A 17,591-nucleotide genomic window follows, 5' to 3' on the forward strand; every position below is an offset into this window, starting at 1 on the left:
TGTACTGAAATACTCTTTTGTTTATTAAAAAGTTATAATTGTTTCCATATTTTATATTAGATATTCTAAATATTATAATAATGCATGTATTATTATAAAAGTATATACTAATTTGTAATAAAAATTATTTAAAAATATAATTATTATTTTGGGGTATTTATAACATTCTATTCTAATCTATAATAATAATAAAAATATTTGTTATTATTTATGACATAAATATATAATTAATATAAATAATACATTATTTATGACATGATACATTTAAGTTTTTATATTAACAAATAATGTGTTAATATAATGTGTAAAATCTATCTATCTATCTATCTATCTATCTATCTATCTACATGTATCTATCTATCTATCTGTCTGTCTGTCTGTCTGTCTGTCTGTCTGTCTGTCTGTCTGTCTATTTATTTATAATTATATGTATACATATATTTATATATATGTGATATTGCTGTATATCAGCACTGGTGGGAAGCTTCGAATGTGATATGGCATTAATACAACAGTTTGACGGCATAATCATGTATAAAAAAAAGACAATCAATCATGAAAAGTCTTAAAGCTCTTTTTGTACGAGGAACTACTTTCTTCAGCCATTCTTTCACATCTGCAGCACAACAGCAAAAACCGTTGCTAACTCACAAACATCACTTTAGAGCTAGTATTTCAATGATTCTCTAGCGTAATATCTAAAGTGATGACAAAACAGGTAATTTTGCTCACATTTTATTCTTGTCTAAAAATTATTCTATAATTTACTATATAATAATTATAAAATAATATAATATAATACTCATCATGTTATAAAATTATTATAAAAGAGTTATTTAATAACAACAAAAAATGATTTTTAGTAAGCAGCAAGAGTAATTAAACCTACTGTTATGAAATCCTCTGTTCTTATGATCATTTAAAATATATCTTCTGTATGTAGGCATATTACTAGGTTTTGGATCATTGCGAAAGAGTATGTTTGTGTTGTTTACAAGATTGTGCCTCAGCTTTCTAGCAGTGTAAGCTAATTAAATACGTGATAAAAAGAGAGAAAAACTATAAACACTATGTTGAACACAGTAGCGCAAAATGTCAAAAGGATTAATTTTGCGGCCCATTCCTTTTTGATTTTTCTGTTTCCTTGCGGGCCAAGGACTCCAGGGCTGGTCTTTATTCATGCCAGACACAAGGAATAGAGTGTCCATGTATGCATATCATACTCACAGGCCTCCCAAAGCAATTACCAGGCCGTACTTGCAAACTGTGTATGAACTAAAAGACCAGGGCTTGTTCCACGCTCTTGTTTGCTATGCATACCTAATAGCTGTTCCGGATATGGCGTTTGGGTTGCAGTTGGCCATAACTCACCACTGACAGCGGAGGTGGGGGTGCGGGATAGAGGAGACACTTCCCTGCTATACAGCATTAGACCTTATATGAGCTTATATGTGTCCTTGGAAATATTCCTTACGTCATGGTGTAGATGAGGACAATATCTGTATTTATTAACAAAAACTTTTTGATGTTTTCAGATACATTAATGAACAAATGCAAGCCATGTGTTGCAGGATTAATGAGGGAGTTTAGGCCAGAATGAAAATGGTTGTCATTTACTTGTTTAGTGTATCTCAAATCAAGCTTTTATGTCTTTAAAAAAAAATTTTTTTTTATTAAAGTATGAGAAATATGTGTCCCTCTATTCTAAAGGTCTTTGCACACTTAGTCTGAATTTTTTAATATATATATGTATTTTGTATTCATTAACCTAAAAAATTGTCTAATGCATATTAATGAATTTGTTGCAACAGAATCATTAGCTATGTTTCCATCTAAAGATGCGCAAAACTAGAATATCGCAGATAAGACGTGCGAATAAAGCTTCCAATGAGTCAAAGAGAACAAAATAGTCACTTCCTGATTAACTGAAGCTTTTCTTTATTTAATAAATGACTTGTGCCTCAGAAGATGATGGCATTTAAAGGTGTCAGATGCAGAGCACAGACTTCTTACCTATAATAACACTAATACTGAAATGGTTAAGGCATTTGGATTGTCCAAAACAACATTTCAGTTGCTTCACAGTGTGCTCAGCCTGCTGGTTTATCCATTCACACACATTTCTATCATCACATGATCACTTACAACAAAATCACATGACAATCCACAATAGGTGGATGAAAACGCAGCCACTGATGTGAATAAGTTACGTTCTCTTTAAAAAAAACAAAAGAGGAAATATTGTGTCCATTAAATTGAATTGGTCATGAACAGACACTGGTGGAATGACAAAGGTTTAGACAATTTTTTTTTATCTGCGACATTTCATACAAAAATTTTGGAATTGATGTGCAATGAACTTAAGTCTATTCAGCAGAATGGCGCTTTTTTTTTCACATCAATAAGTGAAGCGTCTTTTGATTGGGTCACAGAAGCTCCTATGCTAGCTTAATACGTGATACCCAGTGAGCTTCGCTCTTGGGTGGCACCTTTGAACTTCATTAAACAATGACTACATTTACATGGACATCAGTAATAAAATTATTTGCCTTAATCTGAATAAGACAATAATATTATTAAGGTGTTTACATGAGTTCCTTTTTGAATGTTTCTTTCATGATCCCATTTTACATGTTATAACACATTGATTGATTAACGTCTTTACATGTTTGTATGTGCTTTAATAATGCAACTAAAATTGGCATACTCCACGTCTTAATTACATTTCTGTTTAGTTCAATTATGACCTTAATCAGATTAAAGTAATCAAAAATCACTGTTTACATGGGTGACTCTTAATCTGAGTATTGTCTTACTTGTATTAAAATCGGATTATTGGTGGCCATGTAAACGTACTCAATAAGGTTTTGCACATCAAGCTGAAGACTTAGATTAAACTGCATGATTACATAGATCTCGTTTTTAAACTCTTTCAGTTGAAAGATAAATCATGAAGGTTTGGTCAAAAACATTCGACTAATATTACTAAACCTCCTAAATTACTGTTTAGTAATGTTAATAAAATAGTGGTTAGATTTAGGTGTTAGATTAGGAGTATACAATAAGATCATGCAGAAAATGTACTTGATAAACAGCCAATGTGTTAATAACAGGTAATAAGCTACTATTTGATAGTGATAATTGGTACTCAAACTAAAGTGTTATCAAAATATCTCCATTTGTTTTCTGAAGTTAAATGATAGCCTTGGAATGACATGAGGATTAGTAAATGATTGCTGAATTAGCATTCTGGCCTAAACCTATTGCAAAAAGGGTCACTGTTGAACTTCTTAAACTCTCAATGTCTTTTTTCCACCCTCAAGACTTAATTTCACTTCTTACTAATGGATAGATGTTGCAACCCTGCTGACCTTTCTCTCTCTCTCTCTCTTCTTTCTTCTTTTCTCACTCACTCTATCTGTTGCCCATTCAAATCTTTTTCCAACCACCCCATCATCCAACATTTGGAATCCTTTATCTCAGGGTTTTGGTTTTGTAACTTTTGAAACAAGTGCAGATGCAGACCGTGCACGGGAGAAATTAAACGGTACAATCGTAGAGGGACGCAAAATTGAGGTGCTTTTCCTAATCTAACTATCCATACCCTCCATTCCAACACCATGTCCCATGAGAAAAGAATAAGCACCGATGGAACGTGCATGCAGCGTCTCATTTCACCACATTGCATCTCTAAATTATGCTTGCTGTTTGTATTCTGCATGTTTAGTGCAAATAATATTAGTCGTATCTATTGTGCATGCGTGTTTGATATGCATGCCATCCGATTTGATCCTTTCTGCTTTGATGTTTTATGTGCAACTGTATTTAAAGAAGCTTTTGAACTTTCTAGCATCGCTTAACCGGTAATGTGATGCACAGACTCTGGAAAAACATGCATCTCGATATATCAAAGGCCTGTCAATGTAACTTAAAGTCCCAGTTGTTTATCCCAAACAGCTGAGGTTTATTTCGCCTTTCAAACACTCTATTTTTTTTCCTTTTCTCCACAGGGCTATTACGATTTTCTATAGGACAATTAAGATAATTCATGTAATGCACAAACAATACCTAGACCTATATATCAAGGGGGAGTCGAGGCCAGTTGTTTCCTCAAGCTAAATGACCTCCGTGGGCCCTGTGGAACGGAAAGCTATTAACGCTAATTAACATGAGGGTGAAATACTAACACGGCTTCTGTTGCCAGCGGCCATGTTTAAATTCCTTCGGCACCTCCCAACAAGCTGCTTGGCCTGTCTCTGTGTTACTAAAGTCCCTTTAAGGGAAGTGGGTTCACTTGGCGGCCATCTTGGTAATGTCCCCGAGCAGTTATTTTCTGTGTAGGCAGCATAGCTCCTATTTATTTTAACTAAAGCTCCAAAATGGATAACGGTGTTGCTGAATTATGCAAAAAAACAACAGTTGAAGGCAAAATGATTAGCTCTCTGAGAAAATGTTTATATATTTTTTTCAAATATTTCCTTGTTTAAGTGCTGTTTAACGCAGGAAGAACATTTTCACAGTATTTCCTATATTGTTCCTCTGAATAAAGTCAAATAAAGAGGAGGATTTTTTACTTTTTTTAAAACAATTTTTAAGATCAACATTATTAACCTCCTTAAAATTGATTTTTTTTTTTTTATTTTGCTTGGCTGCTGGTTAACCTAATAAACTTAGTTAAGTCTCTAAATTGTGGTTAATACTAGCACTCTACCTCATGGTGTTGCCATACAGCAGCATGATATTTATGTTCATTTCCCTGCCACTGTTTCTTTAAGACCAACATTCTAAGTTTTTTAACTGGAAACAGAAGACCTTAGTTTAGCCAATGATGTGCTTTGGTTAAATCACATGACGTGCAGTGTTTTTCTGTGGCATGATGTCTGACAGACCTTTGTTTATTTCGAGTAGTTGCTAAATGCAAATGAAAACGTCAATAAAAACAAAGGATCAACTGATGTCAGATAAGCAAAAAAAAAGAAATATATATATATATATATATATATATATATATATATATATATATATATATATATATATATATATATAAATATATATATATATATATATATATATATATATATATATATATATATATATTTTTTTTTTTTTTTTTTTTTTTTTTTTTTTTTTTTTTTTAATGGCAGTATTTTTGATTAGATATAAATAAAGAGAAAAGTGTATTAGTGAGGACCACTATATTCTATGGTAGGTAAAGAAGAAAATGACAGAACTTTTCCTGCAGATGAAAGAGAAATGGGTTATAGTGACCATGAGAATGATGTAGATTGGACATTTGATAAGAGCAGTGATGGAAATAGTTCAATAAAGTTAGCTCAGAAGCAGATAGGACAGGCATTGTATAGTATATATGAGCAATATCACACTCGTAGAAGTGCGATATGGCTGTATATCAGCACTGGTCTTTATATACTGCCAAATCGCACTGCTACGAGTGTAAAATTGCGTTTATACAACAATTCAATGGCACAGTCATGTATATAAGAAAGAAAATCAAACACAGAGAGTCTAATAACCCTTTTGTACTAGGAAGTACTTTCTTCCGCCATTCATCCACATCTGCAGCTGACGTCAAAACAGCGGAAGTCATAACTAATTCACCAACGTCACTTTAGGGCTAGTGTTTGAATGATTCTCAAGCATAATGTATAAAGTGATGACAAAACAGCTGATTTTGCTGACATTTTAAGATTATAAGGCTGAACTGCCAGATTATAAGGCTGAACTGAGAGATATCTCCTTACAGTCTATTAGTCTACAGTGTTTCTCTGTTGCAATCAGAATATCACAATAATTAACCCTGAAAAAAAGCAGCGCAATCACTACCAGACTGCTGTTGTGTTTGCGATAAGGAGGGGGTGTTCAAGGGTGAGGTCTCTGAATAACACTGTTGAGAACCGGAATAGGAAAGTGACTGTATTAAAATAGGCACTGTCCTTATAAAGAAACTCAGAATATCACTTACCAGTTTTGATCAAACTAACTAATTTGATCAAGTGTTGTTATAAAACATGCAGTTTTAATCTTACAGCAAGGGCTTATTATGCGGTCCTGACGCCATCTTGTGGATAGACAACGTTAACTGTCTTTGTCTAATGGACACCGATGCACTGTCTTTCAGAAATTATTAATATTTTAAAATAGGCACTATGATTATAAATAGACTGCATAGTTGCAATCTAAACAACTACATTTTCGACTAAAAAAGCCCCAAAAGTACATTATGTTGCCCAACAGCAGGAATATTTGTCAAACTGTGCAGCGTCCTCTGCTTGTATGTGGGCAGAGTAATACACAAAGGTGAAGAGACCTTTGTGTGCTGTTACTGGCAAAATATCTCACAGCTATCAGCCAATCAGATTCAAGAACCAGACAGAACCGTTGTATAAAGTATAATATATAAACACTGTTAGCTGGTAGCTACATTATGCTTATGCATCTATATTAGACTGTTATATTATATTTTTTTGTTATAATATTTACTGAAGGAAATATTTATACCTTCTGTATGTTGCATATATGATAATAAGATATTATGTTTGTTTTCAATAATATTCAGCAAAAAGAATGGAATAAATAAAAAGCAGTTGGAGTATCAGTTGTTGGAAAGTATGTATAAGGTGTCATTTAGAAGTTCTGTGTTAAAGCTCATAATACTGCAACACCAATTAAATCAAAACAAACAACATCATTATTAATTATAAGGAATGTGTTAATTTGAAATTTCTAAGTTGTATCCACTATTGGATGTTGTTGCCATATGCAAACATATCATAAAGTACATAAAAAATTTTTTAAAAAATTACAGTAATGCAGTTAAGTCATTCTATGAAAAGAAAAACAGTCAAATATTTTTTTTACAAATCTATCATAATGAATGCAGTAGAGGGCTAGTTCCTAAAGCTAAATACTTTAATCTTGCAAAGTGCATAGTAAAATACAATGTACTGTCATCATGCCATAGACAAAATAATTAGAAATAGATATTAGTTATAAAAACTTATAGGCAAAAGAAATGTGTGTAAAAAAACTTCTCTTCATAAAACAGCACTTAGAAAATATTTGAAAAAAGAACATTTCAGAGGAGGGCTAATCATTTTGCCTTCAACTATATATATTTTCAGGCCGGTTCAGCTAAAGTGCATGTTCATAGTCCAGGTGCCATATTAAGTGTAACGATCTCATTCATTTTCTGGTGTTCGTACAATATGGCTCCGCCTTCCCAAGGTTAAATTTAGTGCTCATGAAGTCAACGCCTCAGGGTTGTAGTGTCTGGGAATATGTAGAAGCGTCTAGACAATGTGGCAGATGAAATTGCGGAGAAAAGCCTCAAGGAAGCTCCCTCAGCTTGGCTAGTGGGGAATTCCAATATACTCTGGGTTTCATTAAAGCCCATTTCCAGAGTTGCTCTGTTTCATTACATGTTGAACCAGATGTCATCATCCAACTCTTCTACAAACAGCCTGGATTAGATCCTACATCCAGCAGGAAAACAGAAGATCAGAGCTTGATGGATCGCTTTCATTTTTTCGCGTCTCATGATTTTTCAAGTGATAATTAGAGCATGTGAATGTTGATGTTGTTTTTTTGTTACTTCGCAGAGAAGCATGAACTGAATTTCTTTTTGTTACTCAGTGTTCTGATTTGTGTTCTGCTTCTCATACCTGCTGTCTTTTTCACAGGTAAATAATGCAACGGCACGAGTAATGACAAACAAAAAAGTGGCCAACCCCTATACAAATGGTGAGTGCTTTTGGTATTTCTTTGTAGTCTATAATTGAACACATTGGTATCCCCAAGCATAGTTCTTCACTTAGAATACATGGCTCTCGTTGCGTTATTTTAAAAAATTAAATGCTAAAGAAAGAACTTTGTCAGAAGAAGCTTCATTTTTTTTATCATTTTGGAAGCATCTTTAAACCAATCATTTAGGCCCTGTTTACACTAACATGTTTTAGCTTTCAAACAGCTTATACAATTTTATTTGAGGTGTTTCCATCTTGATTATCTCTTAACAACAACTATGAACATTTCAATGATCACAACCGTAGTTAAACTCGATTTTGTTATATATAATATTAGAAAAACAATATTTTATGCAAACAATTATAAACCATTCATATTTTTTATATTTAGACTAAAGCTTCCACCTTCCTACTCATGTTTTGAAACTGATTTGTTATTTTCTTGATAATATATACTAATGCAGTATAAACTGATTTTCTAGAGCTGCTGTTTAAAGCTGCCATTAAGCAGTATTTCTGATGTGTGAATTATTTACCCAAATATTTATTAAAACTCATTATAAAGAACAATCCTTTCCCTTTAGCTCTCCTTACGCTGTACTGAGGGTCAGATTGGAGACTTTAGCTGATGAGCATAGCTAATCATGGGTATAGACGAGGGGTGGGCAAACTCTGTCCTGGAGGGCGGGTGTCCTGCACAGTTTAGCTCCAACACTAATCAAACACACCTGAACATGCTAATCATCGTCTTCAAGATCACTAGAAATCTATAAGCAGGTGTGTTTGATTAGAGTTGGAGCTAAACTGTGCAGGACACCGGCCCTCCAGGACCGAGTTTGCCCACCCCTGGTATAGACCAATGTGAGAATAAACATGATGAATGACCCATGAAAATTTCATGCCTGTTAATAAACTATTTCATAACTGTAACAATAGGCAATTTAAGCATAACTTAATGTTAAACATTCACATTATTTATCAAGATGTGGATCTTGGGTTTTTGGAAGCTTTAGAAATTAGAAAATGTAAAACATGAAGTACACTGAAGTACATTGGGACCATTGTTTTTGTTTACATCTCTTAAAATGGTCTTTAGAGGAGTCTTATTCAGAGCAGGGGTCTTGCCGGCATCCTGAGCTCTTCCGCAGATGCTCATTCCCTCAGACTGCAATAAAGAGACAAACAGAGAAGGAGAATGAAAGAATCGAATATATCAGCAGCAGTGTAGACCCCCACACCCCCTGCACTTCTTCAGCCACAGCCAATGGGGAGTGAGAAGAGGCTATTTTACAACCCCCATCTATCACTGACAGCGCACCGGACAGCACTCACTACTCTCTTGCTCTCTGTCTCTCATCCCCCCTCTCCCTTTCACACCCTATATCGCTTGCACTCTTCCGAATGCCCCAATATTGCTGCCCCCTAACTCCTTCAACTTAATGTCGCCTTAAATATTTTCCTGTCATATCATATTTCCACCTCTCCCTTTCCTTTTGTTCTTTCCTCTGAATCCGTCTCTTTATTTTGAAATTACTGTCACTCCCCTGAGTTCAGCGGCGGAAGATCGAGAAACAAACAACCCACAGGTCCCCACGATAAGCATTCGGAGCTAATTCTCTCTTCCCCTGTGTATTCCTCTACAGGCTGGAAGCTGAATCCAGTGGTGGGAGCTGTCTATGGTCCTGAATTTTATGCAGGTAAACTGCAATTGAGTGTTGTGGTTGTAGGGTCTCGCTCAGATACTTACTTTGATTCGCTGCTCTTCAGATGTGCTTTGATTTTAAGATCAAAAAGACAGTCACTTTAAAAGGAATGTATATGTAGAATTCACTTTTATTAGCGACACAGGTGGTTGATTAGGGAACTGCAGCACTTGTCGCTAATGCTCTTGCAAGTGTGCAAGAGTACTTGAATCAAAGGCCATGGTGTACTTTCAGTGAAAGTCTTTTCCAATTTTTCGCTTATGTCAAGTTCAGACTGCATGATTTTCAAAGTAGTCATGTCACGGATGTTTTCACACTGTATGACTATCTGTGGTAGCTTTCCGTCTCTGCTGTGTTTTGGATGGATTGGTGACAGGGGGTTTCATACTGCATGACTTTACAGTAGGAAGACATCTTTGTCCAAACTACATCTCACAACCAAACACACGCGAGAAGTGACATGAAAACAGCGAGAGGTCAAGTAGTATATCTTTTGTCATTAACTACATAATAAGAAAGAAGTTTTTAGTTAAGTAGAAAATGTATGTATTTTGCTCGCCTGGCTTTGAAGGGAATTCAGTTTCTCCACAGCTTTATTCTTTTTCGACCCAGTTGTGGTATTTCCCATATAACATGTCAAACAGACACGGGTGCTCCTGCCAAATTTCCTCTATTGCCAAGTTTTTCCTCCATTTCTTGGGTTCAAATAACCTGAAAATTAGCATTTTTAAAATTCTTCCCCAACCTCCCGCTGGCCTGCAGATACTCATACTAGTGGATGTTGTTCTCTCATTGGCTGTAGATGATCAGCGATGTTATTTTCGATTAAAAAAAAACATTTTACACTGTCGGCGCCAATTGCATTGTGGTTAAGTGCGTTGACATATGGCGCCAAGGTGCTCACAGTGACGCGAGTTCGATTCCTGGCTCGAGATCCTATGCCGATCCTTCCCTTCTCTCTGCTCCCAATCTTTCCTGTCTGTCCTTCATTTATCTATCACATTAAAAGTGAAAACCACTAAAAATAATTATATAAAAAAGAGAAAGCTCCAGATATTTAGCACGCCAAATATCTCACAGATTTTAGCGTGCTAACACTAATCATGTCGTTGATAGTTCACACTGTTTGACTGTTACTCATGTGAACGAGCACCGATTTGCCTGTGATTTCAGCCATTTGTTGGAGATTTCTCAAAACCTATCGGCGAGTTAAAATCGGGACTAAAATCATGCAGTCATTAGAAGTAAAAAGAAGCTGTGAATACCTTGACAGCTTTTAACCAACAACCTGACACCCCTGCAGGAACAGGACATTAACATGATGTCACATTGGCATTGTACCCTAACATCGTTAGGATTTTGTTGGAAATAAAAATTGGGTTGACGTCAGATCCCAATGTCAGGCCAAAGTCAATATCCAACCTAAAATCAACTAAATATCAACGTCTTATCATGTTACACCTTGACATTGGGTGACCGTTACCACTATAACATCTATCAGATGTTGAATTTTGGTCACTTTCCAACATAACCTAAAATCAACCAAATATCAACATAATTTGGCATCGATATTGGACATCAAAATAACATTGTCTTTAAATGTTGGCTAGACATTGAATTTTGGTCACCTGACATCATCTAACCTATAATTAACGTCTTATGAAGTTGTGTGCCTGCTTTAACCAACAACAGCATTTGAGAGTAATGAAAGTGTTGTGAAAACAGTAGAAAAGAAAGCATCTGATTGTAGTGAGGTGGATGCATATGCACAAGCTCTGCAATTTATCGGCGTGGTGTTGACAGACGCCGAGGTAATCAGCCAGACCATCATTCCCCAGTCTCTGAGATAAAGCAGTGGTACACACTGTTTTCTGAAGCCCATATTAAACAAGTCTTTGTTTTGACTGACTTGTTGTCTTTTTTTTGTGCTGTCGTTTCCCCTCTCAGTCTTTGATTTCTTTATTGCCGTTGGTTCTTTGAGCCCTTTGCATCCTAATGAGGGGGAAATGGTATTACAGTATTTCATTTGGAAGAAGTGCTGAGCACATAGCAGCTCTTTAACGGCCTGCCTTTTTGCTCATTAGACTAAAATCTGTTCATTTCAGGACAGCTTTACAGCAAAACTCTAAATAACCATCGGTGACAGAAAGCAGTCGTTTATCATTTTTATCTGACTTTTTTTCCCCTCCCTCTCCTCCTTCTCCTCCCTTCCTCCCCTGATTCTGGCATGCATAAACACAATCGAATGCGGCCGTTACACAACCGAATACACATGATATGCATATGTAGTGTGCGTAAAAATGCAAATGCTCAGCAATTCGCTGCATGTAAAATATTTATGCATGCTTTGGACCCCACGTATGCTCCGAAACATGCATGTGATTTCTTCTCTAATCACAGCAAATACACTCCCATGCGAACATGCACCTTCCCAAAACATCCCATCAAATCAGATTTACTGTGGTCCGGCACTTCAACGGCTTGGCTCAGGGTGCTGCCGTCATTTGATTTATTGGATGCTAATTTTTCAAGTCGTCTTAACATGCCTCTAAAGTTCGCCAAGCCTAAACGGCACCATATGCCTCCTCTGTTCCCCTGGGAGCGACCGGTGGAGAGGCTACAAAATGGAAATAAGATATAGATTTCGCTTACTAAATAAGGAACCTTCCAGAATGAACGCCCACGTGTTGCCCCTAGATTCCTTCCCACCGTTCAAAAAAAGCGGGTAGCTTTCGCGTGAAATAATTATGACCGCATTTAATGTACTTTGTTGGGGGAGGGGGCGGTGCTGAAATCGGATGTAAAGGTGATTAATCACTGTTTATCAGTCCGAGTTTCTGTGCGGGAGATCAGCGGAATTGGGCACCATAAATCGTGTGCTGCTGACAGCGCACTCCGTCTCCATTCGTCCGGGTGCTACAGGTTTATTGTCCTCAAATCCCATTCAGGAGAATGACTGATGAGGGCCGCCGACTGCCTGCTTTTAACCTCTTCCAGGGAAGTCGGGCTTCTCTCTTCCCCGTAAGACTCCCTCACCGGCTCTCATTGCTCCACTCCTCTAGCTTTTCACAGCCGGCTCTCGACATATATCGCTAATTCTATTTCTCTCTTCATCTAAGCCTGGGGTGTTTTCCATCTGCCCTTTTCTTACTGACTCACTCTATCTTTAAATCTCAATATCTTCTGTCTCTCATCTTCTCTCAGTCTCTCTCTCTCTCCCTCAGGGTCTTAACTAGCACTCGGTAGCCAAAGCCAAATTGTCGATGCAGACGGAAAGCTGAGTTGCACGGGAAACTTAATTGTGTAATCCGGGGATCGTTTTTTTTTTTTTTTTCCAGCTTGTTCAATCCGTGCAGGCAGTGCATGCATGAAGGACACGGAAAACATAATATTGATTGATTGACAACTTTCCCAGCCAATGAATTTGGTCCTTGGCAGTATGTTGAAACAAATATGCCCTTTTTTTTAAATAGATGATAAAATATTTTGCTATAAGACAATCTGTGTATGGTCCAAAAATATCTCAAAACATACTCTATGTTGACAATTTAAAACAACAACAGATAAGGTATGTTATTTAATTATTTTTAGATATAGATAAAAAAAATGGTATGCACCTCCAAAAGTCATTTTGGAACAAGAAAAATCATGGCTGTTATATTAAAGAATCACTCCAAACTGTGCAAATCTGAACACTTCAACGGGCCCTTCATAAATGAAGGATTTTGGGGAGTACAAATGATGGACATGTTTAATTTGTGATGCTGAAGCGAGATGCAAAATATTTTTGGTCCACTACACTCATTTCTTTGAAGCCTTTCAAAGTAAAGCCCTCAAAGTAATGGGACACAGCCTTAGGCACAGACATTTGAAGGTAAAATTAGTGCCCATTATTACCATAGCAGCAACACATTAATACATTAACTTCAATTATTACACAGCTTCCTGGAATACTTGATACTGATTGGTCAGGCATGCGTTCCAAGGTATGTTATTCCCAGAAAACAACCGCTAAAATTAACAGGTTTATCTGGGTACTTTGAATCATCTTCACCGTCATAAACATATATGTCATGTAGTGTTAGTGAGGCCACCAATCTGCAGTCTGTGTGAGTCCTAATAGCCCAGTATAGTGAAGGGGACACTATACTGTCAGTGAGCGTGTCTTTCGGATGACACTAAACTGTTAAAGCGAGGTCCTGACTCTCTGTGATCATTAAAAATCCCATGGTATTTCTTGTAAAGAGTTGATGTGTAACCTTGGTGTCCTGGCCAAATTATATTCATCGGCCCCTACCCATCATGGCCTACCAATTATCTCCATCCATCGAATCACTGTCTCTCCACTGTCCTGTGGCTGCCGTCTAATCAACCAAGTGGATGCTGCACTCTGGTGGTGTTTTACAGAGACCCCCCTCATGATTGCGATTTGGGTGTATAGCCATACATGATAAATGAGCTATATAAATACACATTACTTACTTACTTACTGTATTTACTTGGCTGTCTGTGACACTACAGTTTTTCATTGTTTTATCAAGGGCCCATGACCTGACACCAACCCCAACCCCAAGATTAACATCAAGTAAAACAGCTGTTAAAAAATTAAAAATGAAACACCCGAAATCACATGAAATTCCGGAAGAAACATGGATAGCGTGGTGACGCTATGACATTAATCGATTTATGTGCTGTAACATGTAAAACAAGATCATAAAAGGAACATTCAAAAAGCAACTCATGTAAACACCTTAATCATAGTGTTGTCTTATTCAGATTAAGGCAAACAATTGGATTACTGATGTCCATGTAAACATAGTCACACGCCCCAACCCTAGAAAAAAGGTGTTCCCTGATTTTGATAATCAGCCTTTCCACAGATTAGTAGTAAGCTGATGTAATATTATTTGCATAATGCTAATCCTAAATTCAAGCTAACATACAGAAGTAATTAAAAGAAATATATTAATGCAATTCAGTTCAAATATATGAAACATGAATTGATGTATACTTTAAACTTTAGTTATATTGTTCAATAAAAATGATTTCAAAATAATTTTTTTTGTCAAATAAATTGATTTATTCACCACAATTTTGTGGCTCAAAAGTATCAATTCCGGCACCATTTTAGCGCCAGTGTCGAAATAAACAATACCCAACCCTAATGGCACTCATGTGTTCTTGCTCGTCCAACAAGTACGTTTTTATGTAAAAAAAAAAAAAAAAAACAATGGAAAGTGGAATGGAAAAACCTGTTCTGCTTACACAAAAACCACTCAAATAGATCAATAATTGAAATTAAGTAGCCTAATTAAAATATTAGATTTATCAGGGAAGGGAAAAAACTCCCTTTAATCTAGCAACGGTGTAATTTTCCTCATGATATGGGTTTATCGGTGGTCTGATTATCTAAAGACATTCACAATAGCACACAGTCTGAGAGAGGCCCTCACCCGGTCATTTCCAGGCGAAGCGCATTAAAGGAGCCAGTCTTGCAGTAAATGAAAGAGTCCTGAGGGGGTTGGGGATGTAATGCCCCCCACACCTTCCCCCACAAACAGCCCAATGGGATGCTTTCCAGCACTGGAGATACCCTTGTGTAAACCCAGATAAATGTGCCAGCGTCCTTATCGGTTTAAACCGTAGATGCGCAGATGTGAAGGGTTTCGACCCTCTCTACCTTCTCTTGTGTTAAAATAACAGGAGCGCACAAGGGCTACAAAGATTTATGCTCACGTACACTTTTGCCAATGTGTTTCGTAGGCTTTATGGAGTGTCATAACTGGCTGGAATGATTTATGGCTTATTATTGAATCGGTGCTGCGTGCAGACCCATAGCTCATTATGAGATTACATTTATGTACGTCATGGCACACATAATGCGCACACACAAAAATCAAAGAAAATATAAGAGCATTGCCCATGACTGGAATCTGGGATAAATTGACCATGGCCCGGCGTATATCAGGAACGACCACTGTTTGGCGTATTAACACCGACTCTATAGCTTAAAAGGGACAAATTAAAATGTCAACAGCTCCATGCTATATCAAAACGAAAGAGCAAACGCCTTACCTTCAACCATCCGTCTTTCTTTTACTTCTGATGAAGGGCCGCGCTCTACCTCTCCGCCGCTGATTGGTGTGTCGCATACAAGAGGTTTTATTGTCTGTTTGTTTGTCTGAGAGGAGTCAAAGGAAAATTATGCCAGCAGTCACAGTTTGGGTTTGCTGAATGTGAATCGAAGAAGTCTTTACACCAAGGCTGTGTGCTAAATATATAGCCATACATATATGTGCTCAAAATAAACCCAGCTGACCTCATTAAAAGTGGCCGCTTTGACACATATTGACTATTAAGTGAGTGCTGCTTGGGTGATGTCTGTACAGTAATGATCAGGAGGTGGTGCAGGTTCTGTTTGGGGACATGAAATAACTGAGGAGGGCTGTCCTGCTCCTCTGAGATGCAGCATAGACAGAGATTGTGTCATCGGTGCATAAATGAGAAAGAGAGCTTTGTGGGCCGCGCTGCTGGGCTGGGTTTTGCTTGCACAGTACTATGGGTAATTATGTCCCTGTCATTGACTCATCAGGGCCATACTCAGTGAAGGTTAAAGAGGGGCTGGGGTATAACAGAGTGTAGCTTTCACTTTTTTTTTACATATTTTTTTGTATGCCTCCTATCTGTCAATTGTTTATTTTTATTAGCAATTTTTTTGTAAATCTAACTCTCTCAACCTGTTTAAGAACAATTCTAGGTCATATTTAACAAATTCAGCAATTCACTATTTTTTTCTGATTTGTTATTTTTTATGTATATAATATAAAAATACATTTTAATTTAATAGTACAAACTTAATTATTTAAATTAAAATTATTTTAATTATTTAAACTCAATGTACTGTTATAGGTGCAGTACATTGGCTTATTTTATGCAGAATTAAATGAAAAATATATATATTAAAGTAATGAGAATGAAATGGGTATCATAATTGCAAATAAATACTGCTGTAAGTAAACAATGGACGTATTGCAATAATGAGAATGTTTTGTTAATGACTGAAAAAGTGTTTTTACAATCAGCGGCCACTTTATTAGGTACACCTTACTAGTAACAGGTTGGACCCTCTTTTGCCTTCAGAACTGCCCTAATACTTCGTGGCATAGATTCAACAAGGTACTGGAAATACTCCTCAGAGCTTTTGCTCCATATTGACATGACAGCATTATGCAGTTGCTGCAGATTTGTCGGCTTCACATCAATGATACAAATCCCCCATATCACCACATCCAAAAGGTGCTCTATTGGATTAAGGTCTGGTGAGTGTGGAGGCCATTTAAGTACAGTGAAGTCAAAGTCATGTTCAAGAAATCAGACTGAGATGATTTGCAGTTTATAATATGGCGCGTTATCCTGCTGGAAGTAGCCATCAGAAGATCATACACTGTGGTCATAAAGGGATGGACATGGTCGGCAGCAATACTCAGGTAGGCTGTGGTGTTGATATGATGCTCAATTGGTACTAATGAACCCAAAGTGTACCAAAAAAACATCTCCTACACCATTATGCTGTGTTCAAACCAGACGCGGATAAATCATGCGTAAAAACAAGCATGAACATTATTCTTCATTCGCACGTCAAATTAGCTTCAGTTGCGATTTAATGGCTAACATGGATTTTATCGATAGAATAGCTGTGTTTATGTGCTTTATTAAGACTGAAAAACAGCGTTGATTTGTTTGGAGCTGTGTCTGAGTCCACTAGATCCTTTCAGAGGTGCACATAGTAAATAAACTCCTATAGATTCTATACCTGGATGATGGAAGCTTTCAGCTGTGCTTTTAACTGAGCCGAGCCCAGTTAGATAAACTGTTGTCTGGTGTCGACAGGAGGATTTTTCCTTCGGGACAACAACAACAGGCACTACGTCATAATCATGGCCCCACAAGAGAAATCTCCTGATTTGTTAACGTGGTTTGGATGTCCACTGAAGCTTATCAATCGCACAAAACGCTCAACTTAATGTCTATTTGCGTCTTTGCATTGACTTAACATATAAATCCTTCTTCCGCGTCTAGTGTGAATGCAGCATTACACCACCATCACCAGTCTGAACCGTTGATA

At 36.8% G+C, this 17,591-nt stretch overlaps 1 protein-coding gene and 1 long non-coding RNA gene across 51 annotated transcripts in view; one reads left to right on the forward strand and one right to left on the reverse strand.

Annotated features, from left to right (window-relative positions):
• Nucleotides 1-17,591, forward strand: part of rbfox3a (RNA binding fox-1 homolog 3a) — an 829,029-nt gene that overhangs the window by 760,549 nt on the left and 50,889 nt on the right. For 18 of the 50 annotated variants that reach the window (XM_068224793.2, XM_073918619.1, XM_073918620.1 and 15 more), the window contains 3 exons: nt 3,484-3,576; nt 7,701-7,761; nt 9,407-9,460. In XM_068224793.2, coding sequence (XP_068080894.1) covers nt 3,484-3,576; nt 7,701-7,761; nt 9,407-9,460 — 208 coding nt within the window. The remainder of the gene's footprint in view (nt 1-3,483; nt 3,577-7,700; nt 7,762-9,406; nt 9,461-17,591) is intronic. The other 32 variants (XM_073918632.1, XM_073918634.1, XM_073918633.1 and 29 more) reach the window with 3 other exon arrangements.
• Nucleotides 1-17,591, reverse strand: part of LOC141376839 (uncharacterized) — a 106,397-nt gene that overhangs the window by 29,933 nt on the left and 58,873 nt on the right. The window lies entirely within an intron of this gene.

Source organism: Danio rerio, chromosome 12 (genome assembly GCF_049306965.1).
Source record: "Danio rerio strain Tuebingen ecotype United States chromosome 12, GRCz12tu, whole genome shotgun sequence".
NCBI classification, from domain to species: domain Eukaryota; kingdom Metazoa; phylum Chordata; class Actinopteri; order Cypriniformes; family Danionidae; genus Danio; species Danio rerio.